Raw genomic sequence first — 21,822 nt, 5'->3', positions numbered from 1 at the left:
AAATTACAGACTTCTACATGCTTTGTAAGTGGGAAAACCTGCAAAATCGGCAGTGTATCAAATACTTGTTCTCCCCACTGTATATATGCCTATATATATATGCCTGTGTATATATATATATATGCCTAGTTCTATCATGAAACTAGGCATCTACATACTACAATCTATCTACATACACATACATACTGTATATACATATACACATACATACAGTACACTCACATATACAGTATATATAAAAATGAAATATGCTCAAAAGTACAATACAAAAATAAATGTCCACCTTATTTTTCATTAAACAATCTAATAGCAAAAGGAATGCTAAAACTAGCATAATGTATTGTCCTTGCTTTGATTGATGTCATATTACTTTGCTTCCTAAGAAGCCGACCAGTTTTTTCACCCCGAGTTGGTGGAAAAAGATGAAGATGATGATCATTTTGAGCCATCTCTTGTATTATTTGATGGTGGCTTGCTCTGTCTGAGCTTGCAGATCAGGTAGATGTACTGATGTATCTGGAGATCTCTCAATAATTAATTGAGCTTTCCTCTGTATGCTTTTCAATAAAGCTGCTTGCTTTCTTGTGTAACCAACTAACAGCACATTTGCATACTCTAGACATGGTTATATCAGGTGTTGATATGAATTATTTATATACTGTATATTATTTAGGCATTTTAAAGCATGCAAGTTAAATTAGTTTAGAGCTTCTAAATAATTTATAATTCATTTGAATTTGTCCTCAATGTAAAATAATGTTTATTAAAGACAATAACCATGAAACAACCATAAAAATTCTAGTGCTCTCTCTTCTTCCTCTGTTTTCTACAGGTGTGCTACTTTTCTGCATGGGTGCCTTGTGATTCCCTATTAATCAGTTTATAATTGATCATGATGGCCTCAGTGGTGTTTACTTTTTTCCTTACTCCTGAAATTACAAGACATGATATGTCCTGCATTTACTGTTTCACCAGTAGGTGGAGCTGTGTAACTCATAAACAGGCTGAGAAAGAGAGAGCTGGACAAACTGTGTGGAGCTGCTCCTCATCTCTGTCCGATTGCTCTTGTAATATGGGCTGATAGATTTGCTGAATGGAGGAACATAAAGTCAGCGAGTAATTAGCAAATCGAACACAAAACAGACTGCAGCACCACACTTTCAAAGGATGTTTCCTAGAACTCCAAAACTTTGTCTGACAGGCTTAAGTTCTTTGACTCCTTCCTTCATGTGAGAGATTCTTTGGCAAGTAGGAAAGGAAAGTTGGAATGTGTATGTGAGAGGGATATAAACGCAAGCAGCTCTGGGAAACTGAGAGACTGAGGGCAAAATTCACAGTTGTGCATGGGTATTTCAAAACCCTGAACCTCCCACAGCGCATTATAAACAGGCACAGAATGTGCTGAAAATGCACTGCGCCTTGAGCATTTAAATGAAGTTATTGTCACTGTTATCTTTGCAGAAGATACATGGCAGTGTGTGGCATCCTTCACACACTAGCACTCAAAACCAGCCTGCAAAGTGGGGAATTGCACTGGGCAAATTTCATTCGGAACAGATTTTTTTTTTTTTTACGTGTATTTGTGCTGTTTTATCTGTGTAATTCCTTTAGTGAATCAAATGCTAAAACAGTGTTGACATGTAGCATGTGCAAGAAAAATTGCGCAAATTATTGAAAATCAGAGGACACAGTTCATTCCTAGAGAATTCCCCACTGAGAGACTTGGTGTAGTGTATGGGAGAGACTGACTCACACACACACACACACACACACACACACACACACACACACACACACACACACACACACACACACACGGTTCGCTATCTTTGTGGGGAATCTCCATTAGCGTAATGGTTATATACTGTACAAACTGTATATTCTATCCCCTTACACTAAACCTACCCACCACAGAAAACTTTCTGTATGATTTATAAGTTTGTTCCCTCATACTGGAAACAAGTGACAGTGACACGAGTGACACCAGTCCCCATGAGTCAATGTGCATTCAGGTTGAACTCCCCACCAGGATAGAAAAACATGTACACACACACACACACAAACACACACACACACACACACACACACACACACACACACACACACACACACACACACACACACACACACACACACACACACAGAGAGAGAGAGAGAGAGAGAGAGAGAGAGAGAGAGAGAGAGAGAAATATGAACTGCTCACTTGGCATGATCAGGTTTGACTCAGCACAAAGAGACTTGTAGTACTAAATCTTAAGCACAGAGAATCTCAATCACCAAAAACTCTGACCCAAAAACGTCTGCATTCTGCATTACTCTGATCACATTTTTCTGTGTCCTTTATTAACCCACATATATAATTCCTATCTAGAAACCTCATCAAGATCATCAGCTGATTGACACCAGAGGTGGTAATTTCATTTAGTGCAGGCTTGGGCTGTCACAATCATGACATTTTTGACTGATGATTAAATAATTGTGATTTAATTATTTTATTTATTTATTTATTTAGTTGTGACATATTTATCATGTTTTGACATTTGTTAATTCAAGTATGAAAGTAAAAACGACCTTTTGAAATATTTTATTTTAGGATACATTTTATGGAACCCAGTCAACCATATATTATATTATATTATATTATATTGTATTATATTATATTATATTAACACAAATAAATAAATAAATAAATAATTATGGTATTGTCAAACATGAACATTTATTTATTTATATATTTATTAAATATTATTAATACATAAATAGGGTTTATTTAGGGTTAATTTTATTTACTTTATTTATTTTTATTTATTTATACTAAAGATGTGCTCTGAGAATTGTTTGATCTAAGTCTGGGTTTTGGATCGCTTAAATACACAGTTTATTGTATTTTTATATATATATGTGATTTATGGGAATTTAATGTGCACAATGATTGCTGTTATCTCAAATAACCATGGTCAGGCGATAATTTAGTAATTGTGACAGCCTCAGCACAGGCTTTTGTCTCAGTCATTACCATAAATTCTTAAATTCTGCTCTCTATTTTTTTCTTTTGCTCTGTCTGTCGTTCTCCGCTTGAGTTGTAGCTGTACAAGGCTGACAACTGATCCCCTGCACAGATAGGTCCTAATGCTTGTCTGTCAACACCAATTTTCCGACGAGGCAGCCTGAACAAGACCCGTTCTCGGACTGAAATGCTGTTTTTTTACGTTATGGATCAGCCTCTGTCAGTTAAGCCGTGCTAATGTAATAACGTGTTGCGAGGGACTGGGGGACAGGCCAGCTTCCGGGCAATGTGGGGTTTTGTTGCCGGTCCACAGCTATCTGTGACTCATGGATAATGGAGAATGAGACGGAGACTTCTCCACTCCTGTCCCGCGCGGGGCCAGTAGATAATTTGTGTTACAGCAGCTTTCATGCGAAGACACTGATGCTGGTGTGAAAAGGGGCTTCTCCTGTGAGGCCCGGAGGAAGGGTGAGCAGAGCCGGTCACATAATTGTGATTTGTAGTAGCGAATGCAATGGCAACAAGTCTTGCCACGCTCACGGACACAGTAATGGTTTCTGCTGCAGTCCTGAGTGAGTAATGATGCCACATCCTATCTGGTGATCTGTAACAGATGACAAGATTAATGGTGAATTATGATTTAATTACCTATTATGCTTTTTTACAATTTCAACTTTCTTTAGTGTGTAATGTTGCTGTTTGAGCTTGAAAATGGTCTGCAAAGTTACAAAGCATAAAGTCCACTCCAAAGGGAGTTATTCTCTATATCAGTAAGTACTGTTTCTGAGCTCCCTTAAACGCCTCGATTGTAGTCTTACGTTTTCTTTTTAGGAATGTACACATCAAAGTATTCCTCATTTAAATAATTCCAGCCTAAGGCATATGCAAAATAAAGGGACCTGGTTGAGTTGCGTTAGTAGTGTGTTGAAACTTGCTGTAAGCGGTTGAAGCGGTTGACACACTGCTCCAGCTGACCAATCAGAGCACATTACGCTTTTCGGAAGGAGGGGCTTCATCAAGACAGGAACTAAACAGAGCGTTACTGACAGACTGAAAAGAGAGGTGCTGCAATAATGTAATCTATGTGAAAAATTATGTTTTTTTTATATTCAGGCATGAAAATCTAGGGCATAATAGGTCCTCTTTAATACATCAACCTGTTCCTCACACAAAGCTATTGTGTGGCTCCAGAAGACGAATATACCACACATTCATTTGAACTAATTTTGTGGTGCTTTTTTACATTTTGTTTTTGTTTTGCTTTTGTCAGGTTAATAGCTGACAGATGTGGTTATTGCATGAACAAGAGCTTGTGAACAATCTCTCTTTTTGTGTTCCTTGGAAAACATAATAGCATGTGGGTTTGGAACAACATAAGGTCGAGTAAATGGCTGAACTATCCCTTTAACCTCACTGGCATTTGCAAAAGACTCTCCAAAAGAACAATGGAGGAAGTGTGAAGTGCTTAGTCAGATTAGATTCACTGGAATTCTCACTATACAGCATGAAGACCAACTGGAATTGGGCCGTGAGCACACCTGGAGAGTTTTGCAGCGACAATGACCCATTTCAGATTTGACAGCCATTTCACACCATTTTATTAACAGAGGAGCGCCGTGGAGGAGGACGTTCAGACTGATTTTTTTTTTTTTTAATTAGCTCTGAAAAAGAGAACATAACTGAACAAAGCACTTCAAAATCAAATAGACCACAACGACCATGTGGGTTGTAACATGCAGGAGGCGGACGCAAGAACAATTCAAAAGAACAGCTCTTTGACAGCATCTGAGAATTCATATCGATACATATTGAACACATTTTCAAACAAGGAGGTCTATGACACCTGGAGAAAGCTATTCGCTAGCATTCCCATTCATTTCAGTGGAAGTTGCTTGTCTGGCACAGGACCTCTTGGAAGTATGCAGTTTGAAATCTGACATATTTGCTTATGAACACAATTATTTTTGAGCCAAGCACATTTTCTTCTCTGAGCGAATTATTCAGTCACATAACTTTAGGCAATGTCAGGTGACTTTTATTTCTTTAACCACATCTAAAAATGTCTTTGGTTGTCAGAGCCGATAGCCTCGTGGGCAGCAATCCACCACATAATGCTGTTGCTCTTCAGGCGACCCGTGGTTAACCCCCATCTTGTGGCCCTTTCCTGTACTGTTATGTATGAATTAGGGCTGTAGCTATCGATTATTTTAGTAATCGAATATTCTACAGATTATTCCATCGATTAATCGAGTAATCGGATAAAAAAAAATTGTGGTAAAAAATAGATCCAAGTTAACAACAGCCTATAAAATGGCTTAAAATACAAATATATAATAACAAGCATTAATTATTGGTTCAAGTAAAGTATCAAAGTAAGTAATTATATGGGTTCTATTGAACAACACTGTTAAAATACACCCATGTAAAATAAATTATATAAACTAATATAAATATAACTTATGTACATAAATACACAAGTGCATAAATACATAAGTCGTGCTTCTCTGTGGAAAACAGAGGATATATTTATTTAACTGAATCGCAGCCTTTGTGATTTCACAATAGCACTAAATATTATGATTGTAAATGGATTTAAATATATCGCATAGCCTTAGAAAACGGTGTAATAATGCGTTCATGGATTCTCGTCTGTGGAGCGCCACTTCCGGTATTTTGCTGATTACTCGACATGGGTAAATTGCAATCCAGGATTTTTTTTAAATCAAGTACTCGACTTTAATCTAGGAACCTTACAGCCCTAGTATGAATGGAAGCAAAAATAGCAAAAATGAAAATCTTAGGAAAAAAAAAGGCTTTTTGGTAGATATTTTTCTATTGTAAATGACTTTTATTATAAATCTTAATTTTGTTTAAATTATAAATTAAAACAATACCAGACAGCTACTTTTGAATGGCCTTAAATGTAGAAACACATTTTGCCTTCAAAATGGTGTAGTAATGGCATCTACCAGCAGGGGCTATCTGGAGCATTCTAACCATTCAAACCTTGAACCCTTGCTGTGGGTAAGTTAATGTTCCATATCACACAATTCTAGATTAAGAGCTTAACCTACACTCCAAGAGCATTGAAACTACTGGAGCAGAAATCGATGGAGCCTCTACAATTGATTTACCACTAACATTCAGCTCTTTTACAACAGCACTGCTACATGCTTTGGTAAGTAGCATGATTTATTTTTGCAGCTGAACCTTGCTGATTAAATTTCAGCCTCCATGTTTCACCTAAGAAGATACTTTTCCTGTTAGTGAGTGTGGCCTACAATTTTGAGTCAAAGAGCTTGGTGAAGCTCTATTAACCCTAAATTTTGTGTTGAGAAAAATTCTAGCTAACTTGCTGCTCACATGGCGTATAAATTATGTAATGGTGTTGAGCAGTTGCATAACCATAATGGCTTAGATTTAAGCATGCTCCTTCACATCTGTGGCAAAACACAAACAAACAGCATTTCTGCTTTTTTAAAGGGTTGCCGATGTTGTTTTAATTGGGATCAAGTCTTGCGCTTTATTTTTTTTATGAGCTTTTTTAAACTCTCTGTCTCCCTTTCTTTTTTCTGTGTACCATGTTCATTCAGTTCCTCATTAAGGCCTGATTTCCTACAGGCTCGAGCGATTGCTGAGACGATTGCTGAGCAATAATTCATATTTATAAATTTTTCCTTTATCTGTATTTGTCCCTTTCTGTCGTAAATGTCACACAAATGTTAATTAAATGTTAATCAAACATCACACAGTAAGAGAGCCCGTGCTTCCGCCATTGTACAGCTATATTTAGAAGTACAGAGAGGTCAGTCTACGCCGGGGTCTGATGCCTTCGCTCCAGGGGTTTGCATGGGAGAGCGGGAACAGGAGAAACAATGGTCGACTAATTAGTATGAATGTCAATTTTTCCCACTGAGAAGTTCATAAATCTCCTGGCCAGCCTACTGGGAGTTCACCCTGTCACATTGAGCCTCACTTTCCAGACCTCTCCTGTGCATCTGCCTGCATTGATCCCATCACAGTTACTTCTAAGTGTGTGGGAGTATGAACAAGGTTCTCTTGGGAAGTGCTCTAAGGCAAAAGGTAAATCGAGGTAAGCTGAAGCAGTGGTTCTCAAGTGGTTTTGCTTCAGGACTTTATCAATTGGATATAAACTGGCAACCTAACATGGTATCCAAATTATATAAAGGTGAACAAAATGTCATGAAAATCAAATATTGAAATTGTAATATTTATAACATTAATCATAGTAATAATAATATATTAAAATATTAATGTCATCCTGTATATTGTCAGTATACTGCCGTTTGGGGTCGGTAAGATTTTAAGTCTCGTGTCCTTACCAAGATTGCACTTATGAGAGCAAACATGCAGTAAAAATAGTAATATTGTGAAATATTATTTTAATTTAAAATGTAATTTATTCCTGTGATTGCAAATCTTAAATTCAGCTTTGTATAGACAGTTTAAAAGAACAGCAGTTATTTGAAATATAACTTTTGTAACAATGTAAAAGTCACATATCATGTTTGATATATTTAATGCGTCCTTAAAAGTGTCAATTTCTTTAAAAACAAAATAAAAAAACAATCATACTGACTCCAGCATGTATTGTGTATATATATGATTGGATGATATGGGAATTGTTTTCTCCTCCCTTGTGAAATCAATATAATATACTATAAATATTTGCTCCCTAAATTTACTTTCTATTTGGATTTAGATTTAACATTGTTTTTAACATTGACATTGTTTTTAACAATTAGTTAACTTGACTCACCTGTTGAGAACCACAGAGCTAAATACTGTATAGCTACCTCTATCTTCTCTGGTGGTCTTCCTACGAAGTAGGTTCCACCCGAGTTTCTCTCAATCACATTGGTTCTGTCGATTACCTTCCTTCTCATTCTTTACATCCCCTCCCTCCCTCTCTTTTCTTTTACAACAGTACCTCTCTCTGGACTAATTTAAGGTCTTTCAGCTGCAGAGTTTGATACTTCACTCTTCATTTATTGGTGAGGAAAATCTCACATTGGGTAGTATTCCAAAACAACAAGGATATAGAGGGTCTGAATTCAGCCTTTTTTCGTAAATTGAGATCACATATATTAGTATAACATAATCTTTATTTATCATTCAAACTTTAGGTGCATGAAGGCATTGCTCAGAACTAATGCTCACTAATCAATATACAGGAAAACAGTAATATTGTGAAATATATAAATATTTTTATAATTTAAAATAGCTATTTTTATTATTTTAATATATTTTGCTCTTTTATTTTGCCTGTGATGGCAAAGATTAGTTTTTAGAAGCCATACTCCAGCCTTCAGTTTCACATGATCCTTCAGAAAGCATTATATGCTTTTTTGGTGCTCAAGATTTTTTTATTATTATCAATGCTGAAAACAGTTTAATATATTTGAGGAAACATGATCTTTTTTCCCCCAGGATGATAAATAAAATGTTTAATAGAACAGCAATTATTTGAAATAGAAATCAAAATCAAAATTGTTCTATTATATTTAATCAATTTATTGCATCCTTTTTGAATAAAGGTATTCATTTCTCACTGACCCCAAATTTCTGAATGGTAGTGTAATTTGCAGACTCTAATTTAAACAAAACAATCAAACTTAGTCGGAAAACAGCTTTAAAATATGCCAGATACACCTTGCAAAGTTTTGGAATGGACAACCGTATTTAAATTCAGGAGTGGCACCCATAAATGAACTTTCATGTGTAATGAATACAGGAGTCACACCTGAAATTGAACTCATTTTGATTTCAGTAAACAAAGCATGAATGTCAGCAAAAACTGTTTTTTTTATTTATTTTTTATGAAGGAAATGTAAAGAGAGACATACCCCTGGCAATTGATAGCAGACATGTCAAGACTTAATGTACAGTACCACTCTTCTGATGAGCTGTCAGAGTTCCAAAAAGGTCACTTCATGAACAACAAGCTGTTCATTTAATTTCTGCACGCACTTTATTGTTTAATGAAAATTTGTCACTACTTAAGAAGTGGACAGCGTTTAGCTGCAGTGTATAAATCAGAAATCAACTGATCAGCATTTATTAGGGTATAACATTGGCTTATCAAATCTCGGTGTTACTCTGTCAAAAACTGTTCCTTTTCATTATTTAAAACAAGGATTCTGACATGGCCCCTGGTAAGAACATATGACACATTCATCTCTTCTGAGAGTTTTTAAACAAAGACACTAGACGGTTCTGCGTCAGTGATCCGAGAGTGTGCTGAGCTAAAGACTCGACACAGCATGTGCAGGGAAGGCCTGGCATCAGTTTCTCGCCATGACGGCGCTGTGAGCCAACAATGCATCGCCTTGTCCCTGCCGCCCGCCACATGGCTGAGCCGTCCCTCAGGAATACTCCAGCCAAATGTCTGAGAACACCATTTCATTCACCAGTATGCTGCTGTCTCTGCCGTCGAGTTTCCTGACTGTATATTTGTATTGACTCGGGATTTAAGTGTTATTTCTGAGAGAGAAAGTAGATGAAAAAGTGAGGAGGACTGATTGATTTGTCAGACCTAATTGTGTGTGTAGTTGTTTTGCTTTTTTATAATTCAATCTGCCTTGACAATAATCGTTCTGATTTCTTCTCCGCACTCCGGGCTCTGTGGATCTCAATGGTATTATTAGTTTTGGATTTCTGTAATCTTCCATTGCGTCTCTGATGTCCTGTTTTATGAATTATGGATATTCATCTGTCTGATGGCTGTGAAATCGCCAGCAGCCATCTGTAAAAGATGTTTGATCTTTCACCTTGATTGGTTTATGGATTTATACAGGTTTTTTTTTTTTGTGAGAATTTAATCAGTTTTTAATGATGAATTCGGTCTTAATTCACTTTCTAATTCTTCAGGATTCTTATAAACAAGAGCAGATTGATTTCTGCCTCTGGCAATTTCCTATTTCTTATAATTGTATTCTTGTGTGGCAAAGTTTTGCTTGTTTGCTCTTTAAATTCACTTTAACATCTATGTTCTCCAGACAGAGCCACAATGTCGTGACTTTGATGTGGAATTCCTGCTAGTTATGTGCTACAGTTAATCTCATCTGCGGTTGCTTTGATTCGATTTCGCTTTGAAGCTTTGCTCTGTGTTATAGTGGCTCTCTGCTACATTGTTTAAAATGACGTAGCAAGGGCTTCATATCTTGCAAAATGCAAAAATGTTCAGACATGAAATCTTCTAAGGTTCCATTGGGGTCTTTCATTCAAATTAAATGCCATGACATGCTCATTTGGAGACTTTCAGGTATTCGGTTGGATCCATGGTGTCTATTACTTGGTGAATCAATGCAGTTGCTCAGCTGCAGCAGGACATTTTCTAAGCCAATCACACAAGCTGTAAATGTCATGTGACTAATCACTCACTTTAAAATGTCTTCCTGGCGATGCTGATTAGCCAACTTTATGTATGCATGTCACATTTTTCCCTGTCAATTTGTTTTATTTTGTTTTATTTGTGCTTTTGTTTATTTGCCCATAGTGCTACTCTAACTTGCACCAGAATGCATCTATTATGAAATAGTTTTCTGGAATCCTCAGCTTTTTGTATAGCATTGATAAGGTTTGAACTTCAGAACAATTCTACTGTAGATTCAGCTTGGATGTTTTATTCAGCTGCTTTAAAGCAGGGTTTTGTGTGTTTGCTGCACAGTTCTGACTGAAGTTTTGCTACACGACTGGACTTAAGGATGGATACTTCATTACTATTCCGCCTTTTCACCCCCTTCCCATCAGTCCTGCTGGCAGGCCCAATGTAGCATAACGCACACCCGCTGACAGTTCTTCACACTGGGCTGCAGCTCACGGCAGCCTTGCACCCCTGTCCAGAGTCTCGCTCCAACCTCACCACCACCAGGCACTTTAATAGCTCAGCTTGTTACCAAAACCACCAGTTATCAATGTGTTCTCAGAGCTGGCTGTGACTCTGCCCTGCTTTGATTTATTGTGTGGAAGCTGAGGGTAAAGGACATTATGCTGTTTTATGATCATTGCTGACTTGGGTGCCATGTCATTCCTTTGTTACTGTCTGGGCACATTTGAGTTTTCTGCCATTTTAAACAGTTACTTATGACGGCTTGTGTTCATGTCTCAGTGTTGAAATCATGTGCAATACCTCTTTGTTTTACTACTAGAGTTGTGAGGGTTTCATCACTGTTCTTTTCAAAGTCCACAGCTTCAGCTCTATTGCTTTATATATGATAATTGTTTGATTGATTGTAATTTATTCTTGATTTTTCATCTCACAGGTCTCTTAAGTTATAACTTAAGTTACATGCAAATAAGTTTGAAAACCTCCTGAATCTTATTAAGATTGAGGCCATATTCACATTGCTGTCTTTGTTTGCTCTGAACTTCGACACTCTGCATTGCATTCCACCTTCTGTAGTTTTAAAGTTGGCATGAAATAAAATTCACCCTGTCAATAATGCATCTTATTTTGAACAATAAATCTGTGCATCTTATTCGAACAATTTCAATTTTTTGTTTTGGCATAATGTTTAATCAAAACGACAGTCTTCTCGCTGGTGATATATGCAGGACTTTTCCATTCATAAGGTCAAACCTGCCTCTGCAAGCTCAAGTTCATCTGCCTCCACTCTTGATTGCAACTCCCTCATCTTAAAATCCAATCAACAACCCATGTATAGAACCAAGTCCCCACCCTACTTTTTTTCCCCCTTTTTCGATAATCTGTTACACTCGGATGTACGTATTGTGACTTAAAAATAGAATATGTATTGTAATGTGTATATAAATTATGTATTCCTGAGCGTTGATGTTGCGGCTGTATATCCATGCCATTCTGGTTTTTCGATCAATGGCCAGGAATGATTGCAATTAATGTGTTATATAAAAGACATAATTCTACTCAGTCATCTCCAGAGAGAGATTCAGCATCAATCTCCTCAAAACCTTTCTCAGAGCGGGAAACGCTCCAGAATGAAATTGTGTTGACTCCAGCGAGATGGGAGCTTGGGAGCTGACAAGAAGAATTCTGGGTAAATTATGTAGCAGCGATTATTTCCATCTTCAGACCATGTTAGGTTGAGCAAAAGCTGGGGAACTTCAGTTTAAATATCTGAACTGTTCTAAGGATTATGTAAGGATTTGAAAGAATTGTCTCCTTCGTGGAAAATGAGCTCTGTGCGGAGTCTACACCTTTATGAATAGAATGGTATTAGAAAGAGTTTCCTGTGCTTTATTTAGAAATATAGTTACCAGTTAATATCCCAGCATATGTTATGTACCACACCAGGTGTCAGTAATGTAAGAGTGCATATCAGTTATTTTTGCTTTAATAAAAGCAGCACTCGAGCTTCGAGTTCACATGAATATAAATATCACAAATCTGTTTGAAAAATTGTGCAGAATCTTAAATATTTCAAAATTAGCATAATGCAAAATTAGAGTTTTGAATCTCAGATTTTCACTATTATATTATATTATATTATATTATATTATATTATATTACTAAAATACTCCTGCTGCTACTGCTACTAATGCTAATAATATAAATATAATGATCAAAATAATATAAATATATATAATAGTTTATATTTTTAATGATACCTTTACATATTTAAATGAATTAAATGACTGTATTGTGTATTATACTACAGGATTATATTACAGTCATAGTACAGTATTTGCATTTGACAATATTAAATTTAAATATTCAAAATGTTATTTTTAAAATGTAATAAAATAGATTAATTCTAATACAATATAATTTTATATTTTAATATTAAAATTAAATATAACAGTCTGTTCTATATTCAATTTTATTTAGTATTTTGTCTGCAGGAAATTACTGTGCTTTGTCTGAGAACAAGGTTTCTTTTGAATGATCATAATTGAGTTTGTGAATTTGTGACATTTGTACGCAAGGCCGATTGTGCCATAGTGGGTCTGAGACTGAGGGACTGTTGTCCCTATCGCTAAAGGTGATGGTAAATCTCTCTCTCTCTCTCTCTCTCTCTCTCTCTCTCTCTCTCTCTCTCTCTCTCTCTCTCTCTCTCTCTCTCTCTCTCTCTCTCTCTCTCTCTCTCTCTCTCTCTCTCTCTCTCTCTCTCTCTCTCTCTCTCTCTCTCTCTCTCTCTCTCTCTCTCTCTCTCTCTCTCTCTCTCTCTCTCTCTCTCTCTCTCTCTCATCCTGTGAAGTGTGAAATACATCTCTGTGAGAGAGATAAAGCTCTTGTATTAAGGCTCTTTGCTGAACTGGAGAGTATTTACCATACAGCCTATATATCACTGGCCAGATACATCAAACCTCAGAGGGAGGTGGGAGGGAGAGAAAGGGGGGCTGATTAATTCCTTCTTTCCCTCGCTCTTTTTCTATCATGATTAATTATGGTGAGCTGAGCCTGACCAGCTCATTTATTGATTGACTTTAATGCCTGATCCCAAGGGATCGTAGCTAAGCCGAGAGGAGGCTCAGTTCTCCCTTTTTTTCCTCTCTTTATCATTTTTATTTTAGTTTATATCACTCTATTTGCTTAGTTTGTGTACTTGTCAGATGTGTACATGTTGTGAGATAAAAGCATGACATGTTCTCATCTGTGTGATTATGGCTGCTAATGTTTCATTCTGGAAATTGTTTCAGGCAGCACAGTTTCCAAATAAGAAATCACTGTCCAATTGCTTGTCTGTTTCTTTGGTAAAAAATGAATACCAGTGATAATTGAATTAAGCATTATATAAATATATTTTAATCTTTGTTGTTATTTATTTGTTGTTAATATTGTTGTTATTATTATTATTATAAATAAAATTTAATGTTTATTTTTATTATTATTATTATTAGTGTATAAAATATATTAATGATAATAACATATAAAAATATAAAATCTAATAATAATCTATAAAATAATGTTTTATATTTAAGTGGTTTAATTGACATTTTATGTCTACATTAGCCCCCCAAAAAGAATGCTTAATCTTGGTTTATGTCAAGCAATCATGACTCTAACATATCTTTCTAACCAAGTAAGTCATGTTCAATGAGTGACACCCTGTTCTGATGATTTGAAACATCACACGGTACTATTCGGGGACAAACTGAAAGAAAAATTGTCTCTTTCTTTGTTTCTTTCTCACTTTTCCCCTGCTAGATGACATCCACAGCTGTGCACAGAGCAGCGTTTATGCAGTGTGTGCGTTGGTGTGCTTGGAGTCTGTTTTCGGATCCTGAGGCCTCCGGAGAGAACGTGTGCCTCAACTTGCAGGGCGGTGCTCTCCCCAACCCTTGGGGTGTCATGGTCTACTCTGCAAGCACACAGCAGGTAATGATTGAACACATACAAACACACACTGGAATAATAGTAATATCACACAATGTGCCACTCCCATGCAGGCTGTTTTAGAGTCCTTATGCAATGCCTCTAATCAGAAGGTTGCAATTAAATTAATGGTGGCAGACTAATTATGTAATTATACATTAAGAGTATAGTGCATAAAGAAATACGACTCTATTGTGGCATTAATGGTACTGATTAAGAAGGAAGACTAAATAAGAGTAGTTGGCTTATATTACTCATGAGGACAACATTTGTGGAAACTCATGCAAGTCATAGTTCTAACATCAGAGGTCAGTAATAATTGTCATGTGAGTAATAAGAGAGAGATTTTATGAGTTATTTAAATAGTTATTTAAATAACACACACACACACACACACACACACTACTACTACCTTCATATATATTCTTCATTATAAATTAAGAGTGATTGTTATGAGAGGTGACTGTCAAAGTAATGTCCAAATGGCAGAAATGTACAGTTCTAAAGGTCCTTGCACACTGAGTTTGAATTTTTCGTCCGAAATTTTCGCACGTTAAAAAATAAATACGACCTCACGCTGTATCAATCACATTTGGACACTGCCTCAGAAACTTTCGTCTGTCATAAAAAAATTCTGATCAGGTTTGATTTTCTGCGTTTTTCGCATCCGTAGAAAGCACTTGGAGAGGTGTTTTGACTATTCAGAGCCACCGAATGACGATTACGAAAAAACGCATACGAAAATTTCGGACTTAGTGTGCAAGAACCTTAAGGCAATACAGATCATGCAGTTAGCTAATGTCATGTATTCATTTTAGCAGAGACAATGAGCAATAATTACATGTTGTGATCTATAGACAATGAGCAATAATTACATGTTGTGATCTCTATATATATATATATATATATATATATATATATATATATATATATATATATATATATATATATATATATACACATATATATATATATATACATATATATATATATATACACTACCGTTCAAATGTGTGGGGTCAGTAGTAATATTGTCATTATCTCAATTTAATTCTGCTTTTGTTTTACATGTTTGTAATATTTAAAACTGTTTTCTATTTAAATGGTATTTTATTTTTGTGATGGCAAAGCTGAATTTTTAGCAGCCATTACTCCAGTCGTCAGTGTCACATGATCCTTCCGAAATCATTCTAATATGCTGATTTTGTGCTCAAGTAATATTTCTTATCATCATCAATGTTGAAAACAGTTGTGTTGGCTCATATATTTGTGGAAACTTGTGATATTTGTTCAGGATTGTTTGGTGAATAGAAAGCTCAAAAGAACAGTATTTATTTAAAATAGAAATCTTTTGTAATATTCTAAATGCCTTTTACTGTCATTTTTGATCAATTTAATGTGTTCTTGATGAGTTTAGGCATTAATTTCTTAAAAACAAACTTCTGACCCCAAACTTTTGAACAATAGTGTATATGTTTGTTTCACTGGCATCTGCATGCCAAGCTACTTCTTGCAGTAATCCTTCAGCGTCACACAGATTGTTTTGTTTTATTCGGTCATAAGCTGAATGGGAAGCTAAACACTGTAAAAGTGTGATGAAACGTGCCAAGCGGAAAGCGCTGCATGATTGAGCTGAAATGTTTAATTTGGCTTACTTTTCTTAATGCATTTTGCTTTCAGAATAAAGCGTTTTATAGAAGAGCAACATTGTGAAAAATAAGAAAAAATCCAATAGGTTTAGCTATTATTAGTTACTGTGTTTTACATTTGAAATAAAGTGTAAATCCAGAACTGATCCAACACTGACCTCAGTGAATACAATCTATCAAAAGATAACTAATAAATAATAAATGCATGTTGTAATATAATAAATAAATATAATAAACTAATAAATAATACATTTGCATCTAAAATTTTATTGTACATAGTAACATATAGTAATTACTCTAATTTGAAAATGGCACTTTTTGTATAAAAAAAAGTTGAGACCTACTAGACCCTGGCAACTAGATCTTAATATCCAGCTCATTTCAGCACTTAGTCTAATCAGTCGTGAATGAAATTATTACATGATATTCTTCATTATCTGAAACTAACCCAGACACCCAGGCAGCTCAACAATGTGTCCATGTTGTCCTCACTGAGACTAACCGCTAGAACCATCATAACTGTTTTATTAGCCTGTTAGCTGTCTCCTCAATTGTACTAATATCATATTAAAGTCGATTAACATGATTAGGAAAGTGTGGGCTGCAGCTCTTTCACCATGGCAACTTTCCCAGGCCATATAGTTACACAAAGTGCTCCATCAGTGATGATGAATAAATTTAGACTGAATTTGTGAGGATTTCACACTCTAGAGGTCATACTACCTGCTTGCTTGGGTTTGTGTGGAAGTATGAAGACCAATTACATTGAGCTGAAGGTTATGTTTATGTCATACATTAGCAAAGAGGTTATTTAAAGGTCAAGTGTGTGACCTTTAAAATACCCTCCACCCCAAACTAACGCCATTGGATGAGACCATTTTGCTGTGCTGGGCTGGTCGGGAGCTATCAGTCTTCAGATGGCTTATTTATAGTTATGAAGAAAGTATTTAAATGTTGAAAAAAATGACACACTTTGGTTTTAATTAGGAATGAAAAAGAGATTGAATTGTTTAAACTAGGCTAAACTAGGTTGAACAGTTGAGAGAAAATAAACAAAGTACTTAACATCTGGTAAACATTCATGAGTACAGTCCCTTGAAAGAAAGTTTTGCTATTTTCTCACAGACAAATTCAGGAAAATGTGTCATCAAGTTCAAGTTTTCATCTGGTGTGGAAGGAGCTCCTTGCAGCACGACATTAAAAGTGAGCCACCGGGAAACGTCGCCACCTAAGAAGTTACTTTCAGCATCCCAAGGTGAGTTAAGGTTTACTGTTGTTTTTCTGCTCAGATGTGAGACCTTTCATTTGCGCCTTGTGCGGATTTACAAGGCTGTGTGATGCCCCAGCCTGAGAGGTAATCAAAGAGACTACACAGAAATTAAACATTGCTCTCAGTGGAAGGTCTGCATTCATTGCTGCCAAATATCCAGACAATTGTCTTGCATTAGTCACAGAAATACAGGCGTTTTAAAGCTATTTAAAAAAAAGTTATATTTAAAGAATATACTTTTTTTGTTGTCTCTTTACTGACTATTTAAATGTGCAGTGCAAATAAGCATGTAAAGCTTCAGATTGCTCAGCTGTGTTGGTTGAGTTGTTGTCAAAAAAATCCTTTGGAGTGTCATACCTGTCCATCTAATGATGCACAAAACAGGTTGTTTCCTGGCTTTACGTAAATAGGAGGTTAACAATAAGAAGATCCTCCAAAAGTTCTTAAATTTAGATTCTTCACCGGGCATACAATACCATTCAAAAGTCTGGAGTCAGCAAGATTTTCATGATGGATGGATGTGCTTTTTAGAGCTTAAAAAACTCGGGCACTATTCAATGCCATTATAAAGCTTAGAAGAGCCATGATATTTTTTAGTATAACTCCGATCGTGTTTGGCTGAAAAAAGAAAGTCATACTTTGGATGGCTTGAGGGTGAGTAAATTATGGAATAATTTTCATTTTGGGGTGAACTATTCCTTTAAATTGATGAAAAGTGACAGCAAAGACATTTATAATGCTATAAAAAAAAAATTCTATTTAAAAATAAATGCTGTTGTTTTGAACTTTCTATTCATCAAAGAATCCTGAAAACAAATATCATGAGCAGCAAATTATTTCTGAAGGATCATGTGACACTGAAGACTGGGGCAATGGCTGCTGAAAATTCAGCTTTGCATCACAGGAATAAAATACTTGTACGTTCTGCACAAAAGCCCTAAAATATGTCTACTTTGACTCGAAAGAGTTTATTTTCAATGTTGTAAATAGAGTAGACATATATTAAAGCTATGGTCTACGATTTCAAAGATTGTTCATTATTAATAACCTCGTTTAGATGCTGGTTATGGTTCTACAGTACAGTCCTAACAATATGAAGAGAAAAAAGAATGAAAAAAATCCATTCACTCTATTGGGTGTACAGCTGCAGAGAAGTTGACCAATGTAAGCTGTCCGGCCGGACAGCTTACATTGGTCAACTGCTCTCATCCAATCCCCCGCTCCTCTTGACGCTCGCGTCTCCACCCCACCGCACCCCACCCCGCCCCCCTCCTGCGTCATGAAATTTCGCGGGCAAGCAGCTGACAGTCTATGGTAGCTAGCAAAGTAGCATCAGCTCAGCAATGGAGAAAAAACAAACCAAAAAAAAAAACGACGCTGACACGGCTGACTTTTTGTTGAGCAGGTAAGCATTTATTTTTTACTTTTATGGTGTGAGGTGTTACATAATAGCTTTTTATCAGTCTGACAACATGCTTATGCTGCCGGTCGGCATTGGAATGTTAGCCGTTTAGCATCGCCTATCACGGGTCAAAGTGATTATTTCTTGAAGTGCTTGAATATATTTCAGTATATATTCAGTTTCTGTTCGAGCCGATCGGAATTTGAACAAGATGCGCCAATGTTTACTACCGGTGATCACAGCTTGACTGAGTGACGTTGTTTAGGTCGTTTCCCGGTGGGAGGGATCAGGTAGCACAGAAGGGAGGGGGGTGTGTGTGGAGGGGCGGGATGAGTTTTTTAAAACTTCACAACTGTCTCAGGCTTTCTCGACTGATTTTCAACATCGTAGACTACAGCTTTAAGTAATATTTTATTTAAAAAGTATTGTATTATATATTTAAACATATTTTAATAAAGCTTATTCAGTCTTTTTGTCCTTGACTGTCAAGTATTATGTACTGTTTTCCCATAAACAGAATTGTGTATAATGTAAAAATTCTGAAATGAATTGTTGTGGATTTGATCCTGAATAGTTTGAAAAATAATCGCCATGCCCAAGTGAATCACCCCTAATATGTTAGGGGGAAATAATTACGACATTAATTACTACTAATTACTTCTCCGTCACAATCTCTGCCTTCCAATTAAAAGGAGTTTTTGCATATCACTCATTTCACAGTTTCAGATAGAAATCAGCTCATGGTGGGTGAGATGTTTGGAGGTTGGGGGTCTGACCCACCAGCACGACTTCTGCAGTGCTGTGCGGGTGAAATGTGCTCTGGTCAATTTGAATCTCTCAGGTTTTGCCAACTCATATAGTCAAGGGCAGAATGAAAGAAGACAGCAACATATGCTTGCTGTCTTCTTTCACTCTTGCTTTTTTTAACTCCTCTTCACTTGAGCTGTACCTTCTTGGGCAAAGAGGGCTGAAGCTTGTGGCCTGAGGCCCAGGCACTCTGCCAAGTCTGTCATTTTTCTATCTCTCTTTTCTGAGGCATGGACTCCCTACATGCATGAATCTTCAAATGCCTTATCATCTTTCTATCTCTTATTCTGTCTATGAGATTTCTTCATTAGTATTAACGTAGCGTAGATCAAAACAGAATTAAATTGAGCCAAATAATGACATTTAGTCTTCTGTAGAGCTGCTTTATAGCTGATTTGAATTTGTTTCATAATTGATGAACTCAGCAACATGTCAATTCAATTGAATCAACATTGAAGTGACCTGTGCTGAATAGCGACACTGTTGTCTTCTGTAGAGCAGCTTATTGCTGATCAGTCCATGAACTTTGCACTATTATTGAACTGAACTGAATCAACACTGAACTGACCTGAGCTGAACAATGACACTATTGTCGTCTATAGAGCGTCTTATAGTTGAACTGAGTTTGTTTAATGACTGATGAACTTTGCAACATTGATATTGTTATTTAACCATTAACTAAATAACTCAACACTGAACCAAATTGAGTTGAATGACACACTTGTCTTTTTAGAGCTGCATTACAACTGAAATTTTATTCATTTCATAATTGAAGAACTCTACAACATTAAAGGTTCATGAAACCCTAAACCAAATTTTCTGAGATTTTAACTTGAGTTTTGTGTGTTGAACATTATAGAAGTCAAAGCCGCTTTCCGACCGGAGGAACCTTTTCACAGTTCCTAGAACTATTGGCTAAAGTACCCGTATGTACCTGCGGTGCGAACACGCCGACTAGGAACGACTTTAGTTCTAGGAACTCCATTTGGAGGAACTAATTTAGCTCCTACTTCAGAGTAGGGTCTAAACCAGCACTATAGGAACTACCCGTGACGTTAGTGTACCGAACGCACGCCAAACACCAGCACCTGCCATTTTTAAAACAGCTATATGTAAACACACAGATTATAGCCTATATATTTACTCCAAAAACTAGATACAAACATGGAAAACAGTGATAGATGGGCCTCTAAACCTTTATGCTGAAGAGAAAATCCAACACAACTTTGAGGGGACCAAGCCAAACATGATTATGTATTTCTGCTCAGCTAGCAACACTGGACATCAACCACACGGCATAGGCTAATAACTTTTTTTTTCATATACTGTGTACTTTCTATAACAATTCTATCTAATAACATGTTAAACAGTACTGTTAGACAGATCGCTAACTAATGAACACAGAGAATGCGAGCATTGTTTGCTCTGCCGTTCTCAGCGCCGTCAAAATAAAGGTCCGTCGCTCCGTCAAAATAAAAGTCGCCCTGCTTGCGTCACTCCCTTACCCCTCCTACCAGTTCCTATGGCCACTTGGCCAGTGCGAACGCAAACAGCAAAACTGAGTTTGGGAGAGAGTAGTTCATAGAACTGTTTAGAAGTGGACAGTTCCTAGAACTAAGTTCCTGTAACTACTTGGTCGGAAAGCGGCTAATGTTTCCATCTGTTAGTTTTGATTGTAGGAGAAGGCTTGTTCAGTTTAAACCTTTTTGCACTATTTTCAACTTCCGGGTTTAAATTAACCTTTGTGTCAACGTCACAGGATGTGATGTTTTCTTGTAACATATACATTGGTGACTCATCTGTCTCATAATTATTAATGAGACTATGTGTCCCTGGCCCTATAGCCAATCAAACGGCTTTAAAAACGCCAAATAAGACTCAAAAGTTAACAGCATGTTTGTATACTGTATATATTCAATGCAGAGAACAAATGCTGAAACGGGGTTTCATGACTCTTTAACACTGATATTTTTCTGTTTATTGCATTAAAGCTGCTTTGAAACAATCTGTATTGAATAAAGCGCTATGTATATAAAGGTTATTTGACTTGACTTGACGTTAACATAGCCCCCCAACTTTACCAGTTACCATTCAGATGGCATAGATTACTTTGCTTATTAATATGGTATTTTAATGTCAAAAAGGCTTAAAGGCTTTGCCTTTAAATGATTAAAAACAAATCTATTAATATTTCATGAAGTCAGCATCTACCTTTTCAACTTATCTCATTTCTTTACAGCAGAAATGTACGTTGTTTTGATGTGTTGACTGTCAAAGAGCTGGATCTCAAGAAAAGGGTGCAGAGCATGGGCAACGATGATCAGAATGTGTTCATTTCTCTCTTTGATGTTGGTTGTTCTATCTACTACC

The 21,822-nt window shown here is 36.4% G+C and overlaps 1 protein-coding gene across 4 annotated transcripts in view; it reads left to right on the top strand.

The window, feature by feature from the left end:
- Positions 1–21,822, top strand: part of nphp4 (nephronophthisis 4) — a 160,809-nt gene that overhangs the window by 81,542 nt on the left and 57,445 nt on the right. For all 4 annotated transcript variants that reach the window (XM_079896120.1, XM_079896121.1, XM_079896119.1 and 1 more), the window contains 2 exons: positions 14,157–14,327; positions 17,099–17,228. In XM_079896120.1, the coding sequence (XP_079752246.1) occupies positions 14,157–14,327; positions 17,099–17,228 (301 nt within the window). The remainder of the gene's footprint in view (positions 1–14,156; positions 14,328–17,098; positions 17,229–21,822) is intronic.

Source organism: Squalius cephalus (assembly GCF_949319135.1).
Source record: "Squalius cephalus genome assembly, chromosome: 16".
NCBI lineage: Eukaryota > Metazoa > Chordata > Actinopteri > Cypriniformes > Leuciscidae > Squalius > Squalius cephalus.
The sequence above is the reverse complement of the archived record's forward strand: the minus strand, read 5'-3'. Positions and strand labels throughout refer to the sequence as shown.